At 39.2% G+C, this 21,832-nt stretch overlaps 1 protein-coding gene across 1 annotated transcript in view; it reads left to right on the top strand.

Moving 5' to 3' along the window:
• LOC110840513 (protogenin) overlaps positions 1 to 20,872 on the top strand; it is a 128,392-nt gene extending 107,520 nt beyond the window's left edge. The window contains exons 6-20 of the mRNA XM_087345582.1: positions 741 to 1,104; positions 2,897 to 3,056; positions 3,817 to 4,083; positions 4,429 to 4,584; positions 6,249 to 6,440; positions 7,447 to 7,622; positions 8,573 to 8,708; positions 8,972 to 9,269; positions 10,092 to 10,222; positions 10,508 to 10,695; positions 11,631 to 11,808; positions 12,607 to 12,911; positions 14,387 to 14,506; positions 17,436 to 17,593; positions 18,101 to 20,872. Of these exons, the coding sequence (XP_087201708.1) occupies positions 741 to 1,104; positions 2,897 to 3,056; positions 3,817 to 4,083; positions 4,429 to 4,584; positions 6,249 to 6,440; positions 7,447 to 7,622; positions 8,573 to 8,708; positions 8,972 to 9,269; positions 10,092 to 10,222; positions 10,508 to 10,695; positions 11,631 to 11,808; positions 12,607 to 12,911; positions 14,387 to 14,506; positions 17,436 to 17,593; positions 18,101 to 18,533 (3,262 nt within the window). The 3' untranslated portion in view covers positions 18,534 to 20,872. The remainder of the gene's footprint in view (positions 1 to 740; positions 1,105 to 2,896; positions 3,057 to 3,816; positions 4,084 to 4,428; positions 4,585 to 6,248; positions 6,441 to 7,446; positions 7,623 to 8,572; positions 8,709 to 8,971; positions 9,270 to 10,091; positions 10,223 to 10,507; positions 10,696 to 11,630; positions 11,809 to 12,606; positions 12,912 to 14,386; positions 14,507 to 17,435; positions 17,594 to 18,100) is intronic.
• Positions 20,873 to 21,832: the final 960 nt, after the last annotated feature.

Here is a 21,832-nt window from a genome sequence, read left to right as displayed (position 1 = left end):
GCAAAGGAAATTATTTTGGCTTTTATTTTATGCAGTTATCACATCAAACCACTTCTGGAAGTTGTTACTGTAAGATCTGTTTTTGTCCGCTTAGGATCAATCGTTTCACTAACTAATCTTCTAGCGTTGGTTGTCGGAAAGACACGTTGTGTTGCTGCAGCACTCCATCTAAATCTCTGTTGTTGTTGTTATTATCATATGTTATTCATGGTCAGCGATTTGTTTCATTGCTGCCTCTGTAGAAATTGAAGACTTTATACCAGGAATTATTTTAAGTAGGAACACTTACGTATGTGTTCAACAGCAATTTTGCAATTTTTATGCCAACATTGAAGTATGTAGGCATTTATGAAACAGGAGTTTCCTAAACTGCCTGCAGTTTTTGTGTATTTTTTTCTCTGAATGTATTCTAAGAATCGTGTCAGTATTTTTAATGCTGGAAGGTCTCGATGGATTGATTGGAGAGATCTTGTTTGTATGATTCTTAAATGAACTGTTTTACCACAGGTATTGGTGTATATTAAGAAGCAGTTTTGCAAGGTTACAGCATTCTGTAATATTATCCCCTTCTGCTTTCAGTTAATATATCGTTGAGGGCGGATCATATCACTAGGGTCTAATACTTTTTGGTTTTAAATATCATAATATTGTACAGGTGTCTCAGTGTTCAGTACAAGGTGAGTTCTGTTGAACGTGGAATGGAATGATTAATTTTTTAATTTTTTCTTTTGCTTTGGCAGGTGTATGGCCACAAACTTGCTCACAAAAAAATCCAGGTACAGCTCAGAGGGCCTGCTGGAAGTTTTACCCAGATCTCAGAATCCTCGCTCGCCTCAGTTCATATCAGTGACTAGTAGAACGGTAGAGGCACGAACGGGTGGAAATGTGTCTTTGGATTGTGCCGCTAGAGGCTCGCCGATTCCAGAGCTGACTTGGACATTCTTGCCACACATTCCACGCAGCAAACTACGTCCGGTAACTAATGCGAGCCAGAATGGAGTGAATGTGTTGACGTTGCATCAGGTCACCCCTGAACAGACTGGAACCTATACCTGCACAGCTGCAAGTGCTGGAACCGACAAACAAACTACCCCAGCCACACAGGTGAGCAGCCCGGCAGCATTGCGTGTTCACGTGGAGAGGGGGCGTGAGTGCACGTGTACACCCCACGCAACAAAAATCAACCACTTGCAATTTTTAAGTCTGAAGCTGAAAGTGACGTAAGCAAACAGCTGATGGCAAAATACCGATCATTTTTAATCTCCTTGTATTTGTCCATACATGGTTTTTCTGTTATTTATTTTTGTAGTGTTCTGTCTGACGACAGGTCCATATGAACAGGATCCTTCCAACCTCTTCAGGTTGTCAGGGACCTGCTCATACATATATACATTCTTGGCAGAGATGATCAGAAGTGGTTTGCCATTGCCTTCTTCTGTGTGTGAGTGGAGTAATTGTTGGGATGCCACGGAGAAACCGGGGAAGCCCCCGGAGGAAAACTCCGTGTTGCCTAGACCACGGCCTTGCCCAACACAAGTTATAAATTTGAGCACCACCGGGAATTGAACCCGGGACCCCAGGCTTACAAGGCCAGCGTTCTAACCGCTAGACCACCGTGGCGAGTGGTTTTTCTGTACCATCCATTAATTACATTTATATTTACCAATCATGCACTAAGTAAATACAGCAACATCTGCGTCTAATTTTGAGAGAAACACAAATTAATGTTAATGGCGTTTCTGACATATGGTGTGGTAATAGAAAGGCAAAAACATTACTTTGCTTTAACATCTGTATGTGCCAGTAGACAAACTGCCTTGGCATAAAAGTAGCGTTGTTCTTAATTAGCTATTCAGTAAAATTGCATTTTCTAGTGGATCTGTGACAAGGAGCATTATCAGTGAAAGGAATGGATTTTTTTACTGAAGGTTAGGGATTAATTTTCTATAAGCCATGCTCTATAATTATCATGGTTTATAGGCACCAATTTTTTGAATCAGTCAAACGTCAGAAAGACATAGGAATTAATCCCTTGAAATGATGATGTGTTGTTGAGAGATGCGATGTTTGTAACGTGCGCTCTGCACATTGCCCACTGTCTTAACTAGAAACATGTTTTTATACAGTTTCAGTGTTCATTATTTAATAGGCACAGTGAATGGCCGTGTAACCAATAAACAGAAATGCATTCTGTGAAAGAATACTATTTATCGCTCTGAATGGAATTAAATCATGGCTCTGTATATATGCTTGAGGAAAAGCTGTAAGATTTGAGTTTCGTGTACGGATTATAATACACTGTAAAGATATTGTGTGAGGTACTTAAGCTGTGGCCTTGACAAAGTTTGGTTTGTGATCTTGTTCATTGTTTCGCTGTATAGTTCTTTAGGTGGATGCAGATGACAGATTGACTTTGTCTTAAGGGGAGATAATGAGCTGGATATATGTATTAATTGACAACTATGTGCTAGACTACAGGGCGTCGTGATCCATAAGACCACAAGTTGCATTGACAAGGTCACTTTATCATTCAGTGGTATTATCGTATTCCATTCAGTATATAAATATTTGTGGTCTCACGCATGCCGTGATATAACGATACCTTTGAATGAGGTAGTTGTGCTTCGTTAATAATACAGTTCCGAGCGTTGGACGTAAACATCTGTATCTGCGTATACTTCTCCTTGCCAGTGTATTTAATGGCAAGGTTTTCATGTGTGCATTTAGATGCAGTTTTTTTATGTATATTGTAGCTAGTTTTTGTTCTTAAAGTTTGAGGGGGCAGGGGGCAATTTTCAGCCGTAAAGAAGAAATGATATTTAAGCATTCCACTGTGTTTGTAAAATACAGCCCGGGGTGGTATTTTTGTTGTCTTAATCATTTGTTTTCTTTCTAGGTGGTGTCAGTTGAAGTATTAGAGACACCGACATTTGTCAAGGTTCCAACTTCGCAGGTGTATCTCACGGCAAAGACCGTGCGCTTTGAATGCGAAGTTAAAGGGAACAAAACAACAGAAGTGGTATGGCTGAAGAATGGGAACAAGTTGCAAATTAATGGTTGGTATCTGTAATTACTGCCATGTTGATGATTTTCTGTACGAGATTTGAGGTTTTCTCAGTTATTTCAGGCATTTATTTCTACAAAATATGCCATGACCATTTCTTCCACATTTTTCTAATTCATCATCCACAGTTGTTTTTAATTAGATTCTTTATGACATGCAAGTGGTAAAATATTGTTAAATAAAATAAAACAAAAAATGCTCCCAACTCACTCTTGCCTTGGTTACTATTTCCTTTGACAACGGCACTTGGAACTGCGATTGTTTAAGTCTTGTTCGGCTACAAAGTACAAGATTAATTGGTAACTTCACGAACTTGCACTTAATTTCATTGAGAATTTATATAAAAGAGATGGGGAAAGTCTTACACTGCGTACAAAATACGTGAGAATCTATACTCGTTTTGTTCTGCACGGTATGCAAGGTATTAACATGTGTTTCATCTGACATAATGATGTATTTCTCACTTATGCATTTCTATGTTCTGCAGTGCTGATCCTTGTGCTTAGAAATGAAACATTTTTTCATTCAGTCCATAATCTTTAAAATGCTGCGCGTTGAACTCTTGTAATCTGTGTGTAAGTTCATTGAGGGCAATATATAAACTCTGAAACTGAGATTGTTTATCTTTAATTTAATGTTACAATGTAATAAGGAAATCCACTATATTTTACATAGCGAGCGTAATAGGATAGGTGAAATTGACACATGGCCTCTTTCTAGTCACATAAAGCCTTCTTGTATTCATGTCGTAGGTCGAATCAAGCAGCGACCGTCAGAATTGGTGCTGTCAAACACTGTGACAGATGACTCGGGGCTGTACCAGTGCATGACCCGCAACAAAGTCGGCGAGAGTTGGGTAGCTGGGCGGCTGCTGGTGAACATGTCCCGCTTCCAGCCGGAGCCGCCGCAGGGTCTGACCTGCCGCACGCTGTCTGACTCTCTGGTGAAGTTAGAGTGGCAGGAGCCTGCAAAGTCTGTGAACAATATCACTGCCTATACAATACATTACCTTCCCACAGGTGAGAAGCGTTCATTTTGAAATGCATCCCTATTTAAACAACGACATCTACAGTCAGAGTTTCTTGAGTTGAAACAGCAGTATTACAATATTATTCTGAGATGTTGAAGAGCTGTTCCAGTTCACTTTGTCCATTTTCTTGTAAGATGGAAACACCACAAGAAGCTGAAGGTTTATAACATTTTCTGTCAGCAATTCATCCATATTAGACAGTCCAGAGTATGGCTTGTTATTAAATTCTGTCTGCTAAAAATTAATTAATATACAGCTGTATAAGCTTACAATTTAACGAGTACAAGTAAATTGTTTGAAATTATATTTTGAAATATGCTGTTAATGGTTTCAGATGGCGGTGAAGAGCGACAAGAAGTTTCAGTAAATTGCTCTTTCCTGGTGCAAAAACTTGCAGCCTTTACAAATTACACATTTTATGTGCGTGCCTATAGTTCGAAATCTGCCAGTGATCAGTCAAAACGCACTAATTGTCAGACTGGTGAAGGAGGTGAGAGTCTCTTTTTGAGTTCTACTAGAATTTGAGCTCCAAGTAGACATGAGCTCCAGTACTTATCTGCAAGAATTATTCTATGTCAGAATATGCAAAATTATAATCTTATCTGGTGTTTTGTATGGCTGTGAGGCTTGGTCTCTCACATGAAGGGAAGAGAAAAGATTGTGGAGAAAATTGGGACCAAAGAGGTCGAAACAGAAAGTAGTGCAATTCCATACTCCACGGCAATCCCGCTTTTAGTTCTTACTTATTCATCCCTCGTACCACTTTCAGTTTAACAGGAATTGTTGGTTCATTATCCTTTATTTTTAGAGCCATTTTTATCCATATTAACATAACGATTACAACACGTTACCGGAAACAAAGATACTTGCCACCGCTCACAGTAGTTGCCCTCTCTGTCACTCGAGTCGCTTGCATTTTAGTGTGATTTAAGCAGTGGTGCATGGCTTCTAGTGCCTGCGGTGTTGCTCATGAAGAGAACATTCTGAAGTTTCTTCATAGGTGAGCTTCTTAATGTGGCGGGCATTCAAGTGGTGGTGATTTTTTCCCAAGTGTTGCTAGGCATGCATGCAATCTGAACCTACAGCCCTCTGATGCTGGGCTCATGCAGAATCTTTCATGAAACCCCATAATGAGTAGTCCGGAGGGATTTAAGTGTTGTGAACTTGGTGCTCAAGACATAGGACCAACTTAGCAATCCCATTTGCTGTTGTGATGTTTATGAAGGATTTTGACTAGTCCTGCGTCTTACCGTGCAGGGAACATGCAAACACTTAGTAACAGCAAAGATACGAGGCTCGTCCACAAAGTAAGTTTCCCTGGGGCCGTTTACAGAAACAAAACACAATTTCATGGAAATATTTATTGCAACAGATACAGCAAGTGTCCAGCTATTTTTCAACATATTCGCCACCGGAATTGAGACATTTGTCATACCGTGGGACCAACTTTTGAATACCCGTGTCGTAGAAGTCTGCCGCCTGGGATTGGAACCACTGTGTGACAACCATCTCCGCCTCTCTGTCATTCTCAAAACGCTGACGCTGACCGGACAGGAATTTCTTGAGGTGTAGGAAAAGATGGAAATCACTGGGAGCGAGGTCCGGGCTGTAGGGTGAATGATTAAACACCTCCCAGCTGAACTCCTGCAGGAGACTCGCTGTCCGTCGAGCCGTGTGCGGCCTAGCGTTATCACTGACCGCACTTCACAGTCGGCGGGAGCTGGAATAAGAACCTCCATCTTCAACAGCTGCAACGATGCTACTGTGAGAACGCGGGAGGTGCCGTTAGTGCATGCGCCATGCTACGTCATTGCTCTATCACGTACGCACAGTCGCTTCGCGCAATATAAGGTTTGCTAGCTGTGGGACGAGTGGGAAACTTACTTTGTGGACGCGCCTCGTACTTAGAGATGTATCGTATATGTCAACATGTTTAGTTCCAATAGGAGCTGTGATTATAATTACCTGTAAAATTGTGAACTTGATGAAAATAGCTTGTGATTTTTCACGTAAGACTTTTGTGTACTGCAAAAAAGTTTGTATTTTAACTTGTTATGCTGAACTGTTAGATTTTTCAGCGTGTAGTGTGTACAGAATGCGAAATGAAATGTGCCAGATGGTTTACTAAAAGTGATTTTCATGCTGTTTATTTAGTTCCTGAAGCTGCACCACATGTGTTGCTAAAAGCCACCAGCCCCACTTCTCTCAGGGCTATGTGGACACCCCTTAGTAAAGAGAAAGCTCAAGGTGTGGTAACCGAGTACAAGATACAGTGGCGGAGAAAGGGTCAAGCATCCTCTCGGGTTGAACAGGTGAAAGGTGACATCACCGACTTCACTATTACAGGTAAATTTCCATTCTGCATATTTTTAAACTTTCCTTCTTGGCCACTTGGTGTTTTTTAAACACCTACTCAAGTGGCTAAATGAGTACTGTTATTATGAACTTTGTGACAGAAGACGGTGAATTCTAAAACCAATTGTTATTCAACTTTTTTAATTCTCAACAGATTACAGGGCAGATACGAAATAAAGAAATCATTTACACAGCACTGCGTTTGAAAATTACTGATGAAGGAAGAATTTGGTTTATGTATGTCATATGTTTTATCCGTGGCGTAACGGCTCCACAGAGCCAAAGCCGTCTAGCTTGACTGCCGGCCTCACGTTCGCATGCCTAAGCAGAGGTGAACGATCATCCAACCAGATATAGGGTGACGTGTGGTCAGCACGACGAACCCCCAGCCATTGCTAGCTTTCCTGACCGGATTACGCTACCCATTGTAGCTCCCCAATTTCCTCATGATGCTGGGTTGGCACCGGTCCCATACACTGGTCGAAAGCTCATGAGAAAATTTCTTTCCCCGAGACTCGAACCAGCGCGCATTCCGTATCGCCGGTCCGAAGCATGACGCCTCAGACAGCGCGGCTACGGCGCGGGATGTCATATGTTTTATAGTGAAGGATAATTCTGAATTTTATTGAAGCTTAATTAAAGTAGTGACAAGCAGTTTGTTTGTAGTGTAATGTAGTTGTGAAACAGTGAGACAACATGGATAAAATGTAGACCAGAGACCACAGAGGAAATCCGTATAACAATTATTTTTTCAGAATTGCAATTATGGAAATAATTCTTTGCTATCTCCTCTTGTGTGTCTTAAGACTCTTAGAAGTATTTTATTCTGTCTTGTGCTTGTATCTGTTCTAAGTAAATGTTCATAATCTGTTTTCACGTAGGAAATAAAAGCAAGGATAGGAGATTAAGCTAATTTCCTTTAACCAAGTTTGTGAAAAGTGTCCTGAAGTATGTGCAGTATTCTTTTGTTTATTATCATAATTATTCTTTATTGCAGGGTTGCATCCAGGCAAGAAGTATCAGGTTCGGGTTCTTGCGGCCACGAGTAAGGGTTGGCCAGACCAGGCGGAAGAATTTGAGTGGAATGACATGGAAACACCTAACTATAGTCCACAAAATGTTCCTCAGGCACCTACAGTACACTTGACTGTTGTCAACTCCACTTCCATTGAGGTACGGTCTGCGTTTTCTGAAAATATCACTGTTCGTTGTATATTGGCAGATTTGTAAATACTTATTTCCACGTTGCTACCAAATCTAGTAGAGGAACTGGTAAAATGTATGGCATGCTATTTTATTTTTGGATGATAGCACCCTCTTGTTAAGCAAGTATGTAGTGTGCGAGCGCGCATCAGTAATATTGTACAAATACGCAGGTTTCTATTTTAAGTCCTGTATTCTATTAATGTTATAGCATTGCCAATACATAAAAGGAAGAATATTTCTGAAGGAAAATATTTAATCTACTTTGATCAAAATTGATTTTTTTGTGAATGGTTCTGATGAATAAAAATTTCCCTTGGTATTGGTATATGATTACCTACCCGAGACTGCCAGACTTCTCCCCTTAGAGTCGTGCTGCTTTACGAACCGATTAAACAGGTTATGTAATTCCTCCGTTTCCTCTTTTTATCCTGGCATTGATGTTTCTATAGACTGAGGCACAAGAATGTCCCACTCCGATTAGCTGCGAGATACCTTCTGTCAATTCTAATCTATATGCAACTAATTTGATTGGTTGAAATTTTGTGAAGTAAGGTTGAAATAATTCCCTTAATGACTGTGTTTTTACTATTTAAATAATTTTATCTTTCAATTGCCTTTGTTTATATTGTTTTGCAATCTGTACGAAAATATTCCGGTCTGCATATTTTTGTATCTGTGGACTTTGGTTTGGTTTGATATTCAGCGCCTTCAGAGGCCAGAAGTTCTTTCACTGTTGTAGGCATGAAATGAAAAATCAGAAGTATGAAAATGTGACACTGAACATGTGATCTCGCTATACTGAAATTTGTGTGTTGAATTCCCGTGCATTCTACTGCTCTCTCTTGCTGTAAGTTTCATATACTAGGTGAAGAATACAACTTAAAATGTACTAACTTGAATGTGTTTTCTGGTTACAGGTGACATGGAGCCTTTCTTCTGAAAATAAGTACAAGCCAAATGGGTTCAGACTTTACTATCGCAAACTGAACAATGAAAAATTTGGACCCATTGATCTGGATGCCAATACTACTCAGTACCTTTTGGGCAATTTAGGTAAGACAATTCTGTTGACCCATGGAAGGTGCTAATGAATTAAAACAAATTTGTCATATTAGGGAAAATTCTTATGTGACCCACGATGTACCTGCTCACGTAATATAATGCAATGCAGTGCTTGTGCACCTGTACAATTCAGCGATAACTGTGATCGTATGAGGTGTGCAAGTAATCAGTGTGCAGAGGTTTGAAGGCCATTGTTCTGTAGCTCAGTTTTAACATTTATCTCTGATTTTTCATCGGAATTGTATATTTTGCAGACGCAGACTCTTGGTATGAAGTTACTGTACAAGGCTATAATAGAGAAGGTTCAGGCATTCTTGGTTTAAAAGCCATTCACACTCTTCCTGCCAGTGGAAGTGCTGACGTGACAGCCAATCCTTTCATGGGACTGGAACCCCCAACCAATCTGGAGGCTGAACCTACATCCCCCACTTCCATTAATCTAACGTGGACTCCGCCCCAGTCGGCTGTGAACGTCAGTTACTATACTGTCTGTTACGGACTGGTTCAAAGTAGTCGTGCACTTAATAGCTCCGTCTGCAACTATGTAAGCAGGTAAGCTAGTGGCTCATTCAGTTTAGTAAGATTTTAAGTTCTCATGGCAATCGGTATGAAGATGTCTGCCTTCTGAGGTGTTGGTAGTATTGACTGACATTTCAGAGTTGCGTACTGTGTCCATTGTCAGGGTGATGACCCTGATGGTGGAGGTCATAAACTTCCTTGAAGCATTTATCAGTATCTAATGGTCTACACCATCCCAGATTTTATTTTAACTCTTTAAAACTAGTGGTAACTGTATGTGTATAATGCTTTAACATTCAGACTGTTTCTTTGCATTTTGTGGGTTTTGTATGATTTACAGAATAAGCAGCAATTATTTTCTTAATACACCATTAACAAATTTATTTTTTCGTTGGAGGTGCGTTATGCTTTCTTTGCAGTTTGAAATGTTTACGTGAGCTTCAGCTTCGAAGGGTTAATGCTCCCTTTCTTCACACATCATATTTCCTTGTCATTATACAGTAGATCTGACAAGCTAAGCGAATGAGGTCTTGTATGAAAAATATGTCTAGACATTCTAACAAAATATCAGTTTTGTAACGATGCCAGATTCACTCCGTTTATTATAATTGAAGTGGTGGGAATTACGTATTTGCTGAACAAAGACGGTGTTCACCACTTTTTCTTTTTGTTTTTCCCCATATGCTTCTCCGCGACATTCAGCCATTATTGCCTTTGTCAGTTGATGCTGTACTTATAAATGACACATCAGTTAGACAGAACTTCGTGGCATACGGGAACGAGATCTACTTTAAGCAGGTGGGTATTCTGTCTTTGTCATATTTTTTAATTTAATTTCATAAATTATGTTTGCAGCACAAGTCAGGGTGTGGAGATCACTTCCTTGAAACCATACACTTTGTACGAGTTCAAAGTGCGCGCACACGATCACACCAACCAGTATGGGCCGTACAGCCAGAAGGTTGAGTGTTACACCCTCGAAGATGGTAAGCATGTGTTTTGTTTTGGGTCGTCGTAAATTGTAACTGATATGCATGTGTCTGGTATTCTTGGGCTGTTTCAATGACATTTGGAACTTCATATGTTAGTATTAGATTGTAGGATGAATGTGTGAAAGACATGCCAGCCCATGTCAGAATCAGAATATCTGAATACGGAAAAGCAGTTCTGACCATTACACGACAGTTCCCGGTAAATTTGTGTTTATGTTTAACTGTAATATGATATGTATTGTGATGAATTGAGCGTCAACTTATTTGTAATTTTTACAGTTCCCAGTGCTGTGTTGGATGTGCAGTGGAGAGTCCTCAATTCAAGCACAGTGCGTGTATCTTGGAAGGAACCACAACACACCAATGGCATGATCAAGAACTACGAGATATCGTTTGTCCGGGGACTCAGTGGGTCACAGAATAACGTACACTCTTTCAATGTGTCTAATTCCAAGCTAAGCACAGAGGTGAGAGGAGCCGCGTAGGCAACGCGTTCTCGTTAAATTCTGCAGCATGTGCAGTTCTGTTAATCTTGCTACATCCCGACACAAGTTTGTAATGCATCTGTTGGACTCTAATGGAATGAAGTGACTGTGGTCGTTTATTGAGAAACTGAAAATGTTATGGAAAGCAGAATAAATGGGTTACTGAGTTATGTGAAATGTGCCAGTTGCAAATGAAAAGGCTTTATCATGTGCATTTATTAGTGTTCATGACATTGCACTTTTATCAGCTATCACGTGTTTTTTGTGTGAATTTCTGGAGTGGGACAAGCTTTGTTAATATAAAAATTTCTGTCGTCTGGGTTGTTGCGCTGTGTAGTCTGGTCGATGTTAGCCAACGTTTCAGAGGTCATACTGCCTCCATCATCAGGGCGATGAGTATGAAGATTTCTGTCTTCTGGGTTGTTGCGCTGTGTAGTCTGAATATTGATATCCCTGATGACGGAGGCAGTATGACCTCTGAAACGTTTGTTAACATCAGCCAGACTACACAGCGCAACAACGCAGAAGACAGAAATCTTCATACCGCTGTGAAAACCTCAAATCTTACATATGTTAATATAATTTATCTTGTTTTTTTTTTGTCTTCATTATTAGTTTTATTAAAATAATAAGTTTTTTGCTGGTTGGTATTTTGATAAATTCACTAATTTAGTATTGTTAATACTTCTTTTATTTATGTTCATGTTTGATGACCGTCCTTCAGAGTGGAAAATTTTAATGAAATGTAATTATTTCTAAGCGAAGTGAAATTATTATGTACAGTTCTCCAAAGCATACATATCTTTCTCCTTGTCTCTTTGTAATGGCCCATTTAGGTCCACAGATAAACAACACTTTACCATTATATATTATGCAAACTTACTAATGTATGGCAACAATTTTATATTTACTTGCAGATTACAAATTTGGAGCCTAACACGCGGTACTTCATGACTGTAAGAGCGGTTACCCGGGCAGGAATGGGCCCTGCCTTAGACAGGATAACTGTCACAATTCCGGTGGTCTCGGCACCCGTCATTTCCGGAAGTGAACATCCGTCGCCATCTCATGATCCAAAGACAGACCACAATCTAGGCAAGTGTCTTCGGCTTATCTTGCATTGTCAGATTGAGAATTTTTATAAAACTGTCTTTGTTTGAGAAATTTAATATATTACAATATAAATTTTGAGAAAATTGTAAAATGCACAGCTGTAACTTTCACAGTGATACTGCAATTGGTACCTTATTAGCTTTGTGTTAAGGAGGTACAGCAATGGATTGGGGAACCGGTGAAGGAAACTTGGAACAGCAAAATAATCTGGAAAAATAATCCAGTAAAATTATTCATTAAATTCGCCAATGAAATTGACCTTTTTATTTATCTTGTCCTGAATAGTCTAGTAATCCCAGAAGAGAATAACAGGTCGATAAAATCTCATCTATAAGGCCATGAAAGTTTTTAAATTAATTTACATTAAAATACCTGTCATATTTAAAAAAAAGTTTTAAGTACAAAAGAGATTGCTTATAATGATTTAATGACATCCAATCTTATTGCATGCTGGTTTCTGCAAAAATTCAATTTTCACGTAGAGTAAACAAGAGAGAGAAAGCAAAGATGTGTACCTAACACCGCTATTATTCAATAGAATGGTATTGATTTGCTTGACAACCCACTGGACTATTGCTCAAATTCATTAGACTGAGGGTGTTTCAATCAGAACGCAGAGTATGACCGACAGTCTTCAAGACATTCCCACCAAGTGCTTTTCAGTTTGTTCTTAACTTAAACCGCAGAATGTGTGAGAACTGCTTTGACTGACTCGGCAAAATTTGAGGTGTCACAGACAGGAAACAGACTGGTGAGATTGTCTTGTGTGTGTGCACGCAGGTATTGTGGTAGGTGTGGCTATTGGAGTGGGGTGCATTATACTGTGCACCGTGGCTATCGTGTGGCGAAGGCGCTGCATCAAATCTGCGTCCCCCGAGTGTAGCGGCACGGCTGCTCGGACCGCGTGCGTACCTGGAGGTCTGCACGCTAATGGAAATGGCTACTACAGGGAATGGGACAGATGCGCTGCGAGCCACACTTGCTCAATGGCTGTTCCTTCAGAGAATCATGAGATGGATTATTTTGCAACCGCTGTTACCACAAATATTCCTTGTGACAGTAATACTGACCACTTGGATACGAAGGTGACAACTTCATTCATATCTTGCACACGACATATTTAGCTTTTGACAAATGTGTGAGTTCCTAATGAGCTCTTCGATTAAAGAGTTAACAAGACAGGAACATGCGGGTTTAATACTTGATATTGATGACTCATAAACGCCAGAAGAAGATGGTGCCGGATTCTTTCTGTGCTGATGAATATTGTAGTGTGAGGTTGACGTTTTCTAAAATTGCTTAACAAATATGGAGCAATGGGGCCAATGCTATTTTGCTTAACATTACTGTTGAGCGTTCGATTCAAGGTTGTAATTCTAACATTATAATAACACGTTGCCTATCAGAATTTCACTGTGCTGGAGGCCAAGTGCAGATCTGAAGAATTAAGTACTCCTGAGACTGACGTTCTCACAGCAGCAAAGATAAAAATTGTGGTCTTTTGGGTTATGATTCCATATTGTCTTGTAGGTGGTTACCAGTGTTTTGAAGGAATGTCAGTAACCATCTTCAAGACTCATCTCAGTCTAGAAGATTGCAGTTTGCAGTTAAGTACTTGCATTTCAAAAAAATTATTTTATGATGTTCAAAGGAAACTGATATCTCCTATCACTTGATACACGATTGTGCTGCCCATAGTGACCAGTGCACAGAAAAAGTTTTCCCATTTGACTGTTGCCAACAGCATAAGTAATAGCTAGGTGCTGGCTATCCTGACTGAGATTTTATTTAGTTTGATGAGACTTACTTAAATTGGACTGTAGTCATTTTCTTACTTATCCGTTCCAATTCATAATTCACAATCGTCCACCCACGTAGTTGAGGAATTCTTTTTAAAATCCACTAAGAAGGAATGATATAATATAAATAATTCCTGCTAAAAATAATATGATATTGCTTCAGGATAAATGGAAGGTAAATGTTTGTGTTCTGCAGCCTATATCAGCATGGATAGCCTGGCTAAAGCCTTGAAAAATAAAATAAAAAAATACTTTTTTTTATTCATTGGTACTCCATACACTGGATCACAATGGGTTGTTTCACCATTCCTCCAATGATGGAGACAGCGGGGACCTCTGAAACATTATTCTACCAGACTGCCATCTTCACATTTGCTGCCATGAGAACCTGAAGTCTCAATTATTAACTAACTTATATAATTATTTTTTTCTAGTAGTCTCATCACATAACTTGAAACTTGTATGTTTTTATTTATGGCGTGTATGTTATTACCCAGTAAGCGATCATTATCAGCGTAGACTAAGCTGATGCATAACATTCAGCTACACTCCCTCTTTGTTTTTATGGACCTTGCTTATGGTGTATTCTAAAGCAAAGTTAAACAGCGATGGTGATAAACCATATCCTTGTTGAAGAATGATTGATATTGCAGTAAAGTCCTTGCGAATTGTTCTGTCCATAAAGAAAAATTGTTAAAGAATTGGCATTGATCTTATTTTGGCTGTAGAGAATTTGCTGTTTTAACTCTCGTAATGTTTAGGGAGGCTACCCAAATGGACAGGTGAATGGTCTGAAGCATCTGCTGCTTGCGAATGGACAGATTCCTAGTGGGCAGGCGTCCCGTGACAAATGCAGCGTTCGCATCATAGAGAATCCGCAGGTAGGTTAATTTTTACATTACTAGAAAATTACGCATCAAGAATGATGAGAAAATCTATAGTACATAAAGTCTAACAGTACGCAGTCTGTAGATCACACGTGAGCAGTTCGCAGACCCGTAGCATGGTTGCGTTATTTCTTAGATGACTTGAATTCTGTAGCCAACGTATTTGAGGTTGTAACAACTGGAATTAACATGTATTTAAATGTATCTTAGGCAGTACATTGCACTTATTGGTCAGTTTGTAATACAAACTCAAGGCCTTCTGAATTTATGTTGCTTGATTAGAAATCAGTTTGTGATGAACAACTGAAATCAGTAGAGAAGAAAGAAAACAGTATTTAAAATGGGTGTTCGTGTAGTTTGGTGAAACTTATGGAAAGTGTGTACATTATGTTGCAAAGCACGCATTTGTTATGAGCTGAGTCAGCGACGTCAATTCTTGATAAAATCTCAAGCTCTTCCCTGCTTATAATTAATTACACAAATTCCATTCAGCAACGTGTTACCAAGAATAAAATAATAATTATAAGACTCCTAATTCTTGTAATTATTTCTATAATAATCTCTATCCTTAAATTTCAACAAATCAGTGAAAGTAAATAGTACAGCATGACTCAAAAGTATATTCACGACAGAACATATAGTTGTGAGTTTTCTTTAACATTAGTGTTACCAGTTCTGTAGGGATGATTTTAAATTAATCAAACATGCAGTGGTGTGAACACTTCTTATAAAGAATAATTTGTTATTGTAAAGTGGTGACTTTTATTGGCAGTAGCTGAAATATTTCAAGATGAATCCTGCCAAGAAAAGTGATGGTGTTTTAGTTCACTGAAAAACTGTTCAATTGAATATGTAACCTGTTGTTTGAAAGATGTTACCACTAAAAGATTCTCGCGGAACTGATCTTACCTTTCTTTGTTATCCTTTGTATTCTAAGCTATCTTCATGTACAATGTAAAACCGCATAAGTGGATGTGCTATACTAGTACATGATCAAAATTAGGTTAGAAGCATGAGCTTCATTTTCTGATTGGAGTGATAACTAACATTCTGATAGTAGAATCCAAAGGTTTAACACTGCTAATATGAAAGCAGACAGTTTGGCATAATTCAGAGCAGGGATTCTCTAACTTGGCCCACATTCACCCGTTGTTATCGGTTTGTGGGTCTCAAGGTTATAAATGAGGGAAACCTGTTGAAATGCCATTGGAGTTTATTTAAAATGAATGCTATCAGATTAAGTCCACTATTGCAAAAAGTTTTGCATATTCCTGAGCTTTTCTTCAACAAAATAATTTACTAGGTACTTGAAACCGCTTTTGCTTCATTAATCTTTAAATATCAGGTTTAATTCATCTTGTTTCCTGCCCCCCCCCCCCCCCCCCCCAAGTCAGCATGACACATCATCATTCTTGATTTGATGTTCTTAATTAAGGCCTAAGCTGAGGGATGCCGCAGTGATAGGCATTGCCAAAAGCTGCTGATATTAGCAGAATGAGTTTTCTGGTATTGTAAGTATTTTTTGTTGTGAAAGTCATACAAAGGCTGCACAAAACACTTTGGGCAACATGAAGCGTATGGGTCACAGGTTGTGATCCTCTGTTCTAGTGCAAAATTGAACAAGATTGGAAAGATGTACAGGTAAACCTCGATTTACGCCGGGGATGCGTTCCTGGACGAACCGGCGTAAATTGAAACTCTTTTTATAATGTAAATCAATGGGAAGTCAATGACGGGCGTTCCCGGCACCCAAACATTGACGACTTAAGTTCCTCAGAAATTGACTTCGCCGTATCCGTGATAGCAATTTGAGTCAAGGGAATATTTTTTCGATTCATGTCATCCACCCATAGCAACAGTAATTTCTCCATTCTTTCTAAAAGTTTACTTCTGCTATAACTCACTTGCGTTGCACTTACTCTCGTAGCCTGTTGCTTTGACTGTTTTATTTTATATGAATTTTTCATTATGGTAGTCACAGTGGAAGGAGGCAACTTCATACTTCTGCACACATTACGACGGGTATCACCACCTTCTATTCTACGAATTACGTCCATCTTATCTTATAACGCAATAGACCTATGCAACGTTTTAGCAACACATTCACTTCTCTTACCAGACATGGTGGCTCTTCTACAATTTATAAATATAAAACAGTTGCTACTGCAGAATAGTGGTCGAACAACACAAACACGTTTAGCACTCAGCTTTCAGCACATTCAACAAGAAGCAAACTGAGCGCATTTTTCCTTACTCCTTTATCAGGCTGAACGCAAATGACTCACCATGAAGGTGAAGAGTGACCGACCAATGCTCACGTGACTGTTGCGCAATGTCGGCGGATTTGTAGGAGGTTATCTCGCAACTACTTAGCAATGAGTGCGGAGGTGACTGTATTTATAATTTTTATTCAAATCAGCGATGTAAGAATTACGATTTAGTATAAGAATCAGTACGAGAAACATTGTAAAATGTTATAAATAATAGTAAAATATATTTTTTTCACTTTTTGACTTCCTGGTTTCAAAAGCGGCGTTAATCTGAATCGGCGCAAATCGAGGTTTACCTGTGCTGTTTGGAGTATACTGACATTCCAAAGGTGTTCTTTATGGTCTGTTACTGACTACTGGGTCATTGTTGAGCAAGTATGTTCCAACAATATCCTTTTCTTTATATTCTGAATTTAATTAAAACCTTATCTGCAAATTGCAGTCAAGTAATGTGGTTAAAATTAATGCAGTAGTTTGTTAACCTTTATCAACTGTGTGTCATAGCTTACATGCAGTTACACATTCCGTACGTTAGTAGCGTGCTGCTAAACCATTGACCGAGAACTTCACTCCAGCTGGTGACCCTGTAGTATGGAGGTTTAAATCCCATATTTATGTATGTTATGGTTAATGGTTTTTCTTATGGTGTGCAGTTCGTTCGTGGAGGAAGTGTAGATTCTCAGCAGAGGAAGCTGTTACCAGTGACAAGATCCCATAGTGGTCACTTGCACAGTGATCAGAGGTCAGGCGCTGGCAGTGAAGAGGAGGTTCGGTTGCTGGCCGACCATCACGCCCCTCTGCTCGCTCTTAGGTATGTAACAACAATAATATGCAGTGCTGAAGACTGTATTTAAAATAGAAAGATTCTACTAGTTCTTGATTTTACATTATTGTTTGTGGTAGTATTTAAATTACTTGCAACAGCAATGCATGATATTTTGAAGACATTAACCTGAAAATAGGAACATGACTTCATTGCAGCGTGCTGCTGTATCACTTCAGACTTGGATGTGTGTAAATTTCCCCTTAATACAGTGCATCTGAAAGTGTGAAGATTTCCGTCTTCTGGGTTGTTGCGCAACAACCCAGAAGACAGAAATCTTCATACTCACCGCTGTGAGAACCTCAAGTCATCTGAAAGTGTATCAGTGCTAATGGTCACCATTTTGAACAGTTATTATTGTAACATTTGTACAAGCATTACAATTTTGAGTGTAAATGCTGTGTAATGACTAGCAAAGTGGGTGTCTTGAAATTTACTGAAGATCGTAAGGAAATGTCTAAATATCTCTCTTCAAAGAACAGTTTGCTTTTATAGTGGGGAAGAAACACTTCAGCACATTGAAACCAGCCACAGAGCAGTAGCAGCAACAGATACCAGCTGTATTGATACGGGCAGAATTGAGGATGGTGGCGGAGAAGATGTTGGAGCCAGTGACCTTGAACTCAATACCACTCAGGTCAGTAATTTGGACCTAAGTTTTGATGGTGATGTCCTTGTCAAAGAAGGCAATGAATGCAGTCACCAAAATCAGGAGCAGCGTAACAGTCAGCAGCATACCCCACATCATCATCATCATCATCATCAGAACAATAGTAGTCATAATAGTCATAGCCAAGGCAAGCCACGCCTTCATCACATCGATTGCATTACGGGTACCACTACAACAAGAAGCCAGTTTTATCCACCCCTTCTTCAACAGACTCCGTCAGCAGTGACGGCCATGCCCCAGGCCGAAGTGTTCCACTGAAAAGCAGCAGCTCATGCTTAGAACGGTCTGTTACGTAGTCAATAACAAAATGTTATTGGAACTATTTAAAATGCTATAAACAAGTAATAAAATAAAAGTATGTTTCGGATGGATGCGGGTACAACTCAATACTTTGTTTACTAGTAATTGAGGTAATTGGTGTAATTAAACTACCTTAATGTACTATATATAATTCACTGCTGCTATTGAAACTGTAACTATTGCAACTGCTATTCACACCACCATCATCAACATAACCACAAACGCCATTGTCCTTACCAGTTCTACCACTCTCATAACCCACATACCTACAGGGTGTCCAAGACATCACCATACCTTTACACATTTATGGATCCAGCAAACAGGTGCATTTATGTAAATATGTGTCAGGTGGGTCAAGATGACTGCGTCAGATACTTCTTCATGCAGTCAAACATGGTGGAACTTGGTATTCCAGGTTCTGCTGTTTGTATCGACTCGAGCGGCAAATGTGCAGTCCTGACTTGAAAGCACCCAATAACAGCTTGCGGAGATTCATTAAGCTTCATTAGCTAGAGTCCAGGTGGCTGTGTTGTGGTAGCATACTGCTAAGTCATAAAGCCTCAGAGTTAAGTCTGGCCAGCATCCAAAGATTTATATCCTCTATTAACTTACGATCAAGATTAGAAGTAAAGTCTCTGCATATTTTTTACATCAGTGACAAATTATATCGCGTGTATGATGTGTCTTCACCTCCGTAAGACTGCGGATTCTGTCGTTAACTGATGAAGGAGCTTCTGATGCATCCAGCCCTGTGCCAACCATAGTGGAGATCCATAAACAGGTGTGGTGCTTCTCAGACACTTCCCCTCCTTACTGTCGTCACCGCCAATACTTACTACGAGTAGTAGTATATAATGTGTATCTATAAGATGGTGTCTGTGATGGTAATGATTGAATTTGAAGAGTTTGAAAGTATATTTATATAATGTGTGTTCATCACCAGGGTCCCCCACTCACCTGCAAGTTTTAAAATATGACTATGCTTGAAATCGTAATTATTAAAAAAAAAGTTTTTATTACAAAATTCTTTGTCTTCATTTGTGATGATATGTATCGGTCATGACATATGTTTTTCTTGTGTTTTGTGGTTAGGAATAATTTTAAATCCACGGTTATTTCTACCGAAAATGGTCGCCATGTACAGTTCCTATTATTTTTAATGTTCAGTAGCTGTTGTCACACAAACAGTGTTGGAAGCAGAGAACATGGAAATGTTATGATTGTATATTGCCGATGAGTGGGAGCCCTAGACAATTTTTTAACAGATATTTCACTCTCTTTTTGTTTGCATTTGCAAGCAAAGAAGCTATTGTATAAACTTACTTATATGTAAGGAAGAGTGGCAGTGTTCATGTAGCCAAAATGAATGTCTAATGATGGCCGGACGTCACTCGCCCATTTGATGGTGACATTATCTATAATTTAAATTGTAGTTTCGTCTCACTCAAAAACTTGCTTTGGTCACCAATGTCTTCTGATATCAGTTGTATTTTTGATGTACTATTATTTCTCTCACCCTTCTGTCCTCTGTTTTTGTATCCATCTGACAAAGGACAAAGTCAGATGAGCTAGTGAACAGCCATGGCCATCAGGAAGTATGAAGTATAAATGTCCCTTCTTCATATGTATATTTATGAAAATAGTTACACTTCTCTTCCCTCAGAATAATGTTAAAAAAATTTAAAGGCTAGAACTTCTGTTCTTTTTTTTTATGGTTAGTTTTTTTACGTAAATGTGTCCAGGTTGTTTGTTGGCCATGCAGGTAGCAGCTCATCTCATCCATACACGCATGGGACTGGGTTATAAATCTCATGTGCCGGAAGTGTATGTGTGTGTATAGTGTTAATGTTTTACATAGGCAACTTCCCTTTCATATGCTGGTATTTTCCTTATGCTATCCACTGCTGTAGCAGAATAGAAGTATAAACAGCCAAGGAGGGCTCACACTGCCCATATGTCAAGAGTATAATGCTGGTACCTGAGTCTTTGTGAAGTAATGCAGAATGATTTTGTCCTCTCCACACGTTACTCTTTTTCTGTCTTGTTCCCTAACCTTCCCCTGCCCCCCCCTCTCTCTCTCTCTCCTCTCTCTATTGTAGGCTTAGTTAGGTCTTGTTCTCTCGTTTGTACTATTGTATTGTTTGTGTATTTTTATGCAGCATCAAATAATATATAGTAGAATTATTCCCTGTTACGTAAGATACGTAGGAAAATATTGAAAATTAGCGTGTGTGCAGGCATATATTGCATTCATGTTTATGTCCATAGTGCATCTTTGCACTGAACTTACAATTTTATTTTTAACATTTTCATAATAGGCAGCCAGGATAGATGAAAAAAAATTTGAAATTTGGTAATTTGTAGCGGAGTCTCGATCTGCCGCAAGTGCCTTGCATCGCCGTGTTGCAAGGGTAACTCATTGCTCCTGAAGTGCACCAAACTTTTTTTTTTTTCTGAATCTGTACAGCTATGTTAGTCTGTCACAAGATGAGATCATTGCTGGGATGGGGGGGGTGGGGGGGGGGGGTGGCGTTTCAGTTAGAAGTGCCTCAGCTTCCAATAATTAGCAGCGTACTGCGATGATATTGCTGATGCTACAATGCACCCAATTCTGGTTTTTTCATGGTCAGTGGGAAACATTTGTAATGGAGTGGATATTAGGAAATGCCAGTTAACTCGCAGGATTGCGTTGCGTGGCTCAAACTGCATGCACGGTTGTGGATGTAGCGTATGTCAGTATGACTGCTTTTTGACAGCAGTGATTGAGTTTAGGTTAGTTGCAAATGTCTCATGTTCCCAACTACATGGTCTTAGATGGTTAATGATGGGAATGGTAGGAAATTATTTTAAAAATAAATTTAAAACAAATAAAAATAAAAAAGAAACAGAAAAATTGAACAAAATATTTCTCAAAACAATTTTGGGTCATCGGTGCCTTTTATCTGACGTACAAATTTCTTCTCTTTATAAAAGTTTGTGCACATGTTTGTGAGTGTATGTGTGAGTGAATGGTCTAGATACTGAGTTACCAAGATGCAAGTCAGGTTTCTGTTTTTTGTAGATGTAGTTTAATTATCCACTGATCACTTGGCGAGGAGATTTTCTTACAGTGTTACTGCTATTATACAGAGCAGTAAAGCCCATAGAATCAAGAGAGGTAATGATATTGGTTTCCCTGGTATCTTAATTTGAATTTCTCAGTGCAGTCCTTTATTGTGTGATGGAGTCGTCTTACAGCATATTGTGCGTTTACATCT

This window comes from Zootermopsis nevadensis, unplaced genomic scaffold, assembly GCF_977971745.1.
Source record: "Zootermopsis nevadensis isolate Lab colony 2312 unplaced genomic scaffold, Znev_1.0 Znev_ptg000001l, whole genome shotgun sequence".
Lineage (NCBI taxonomy): Eukaryota > Metazoa > Arthropoda > Insecta > Blattodea > Termopsidae > Zootermopsis > Zootermopsis nevadensis.
Note: the sequence above shows the minus strand (reverse complement) of the source record. Positions and strands in the feature narration are given on the sequence as shown.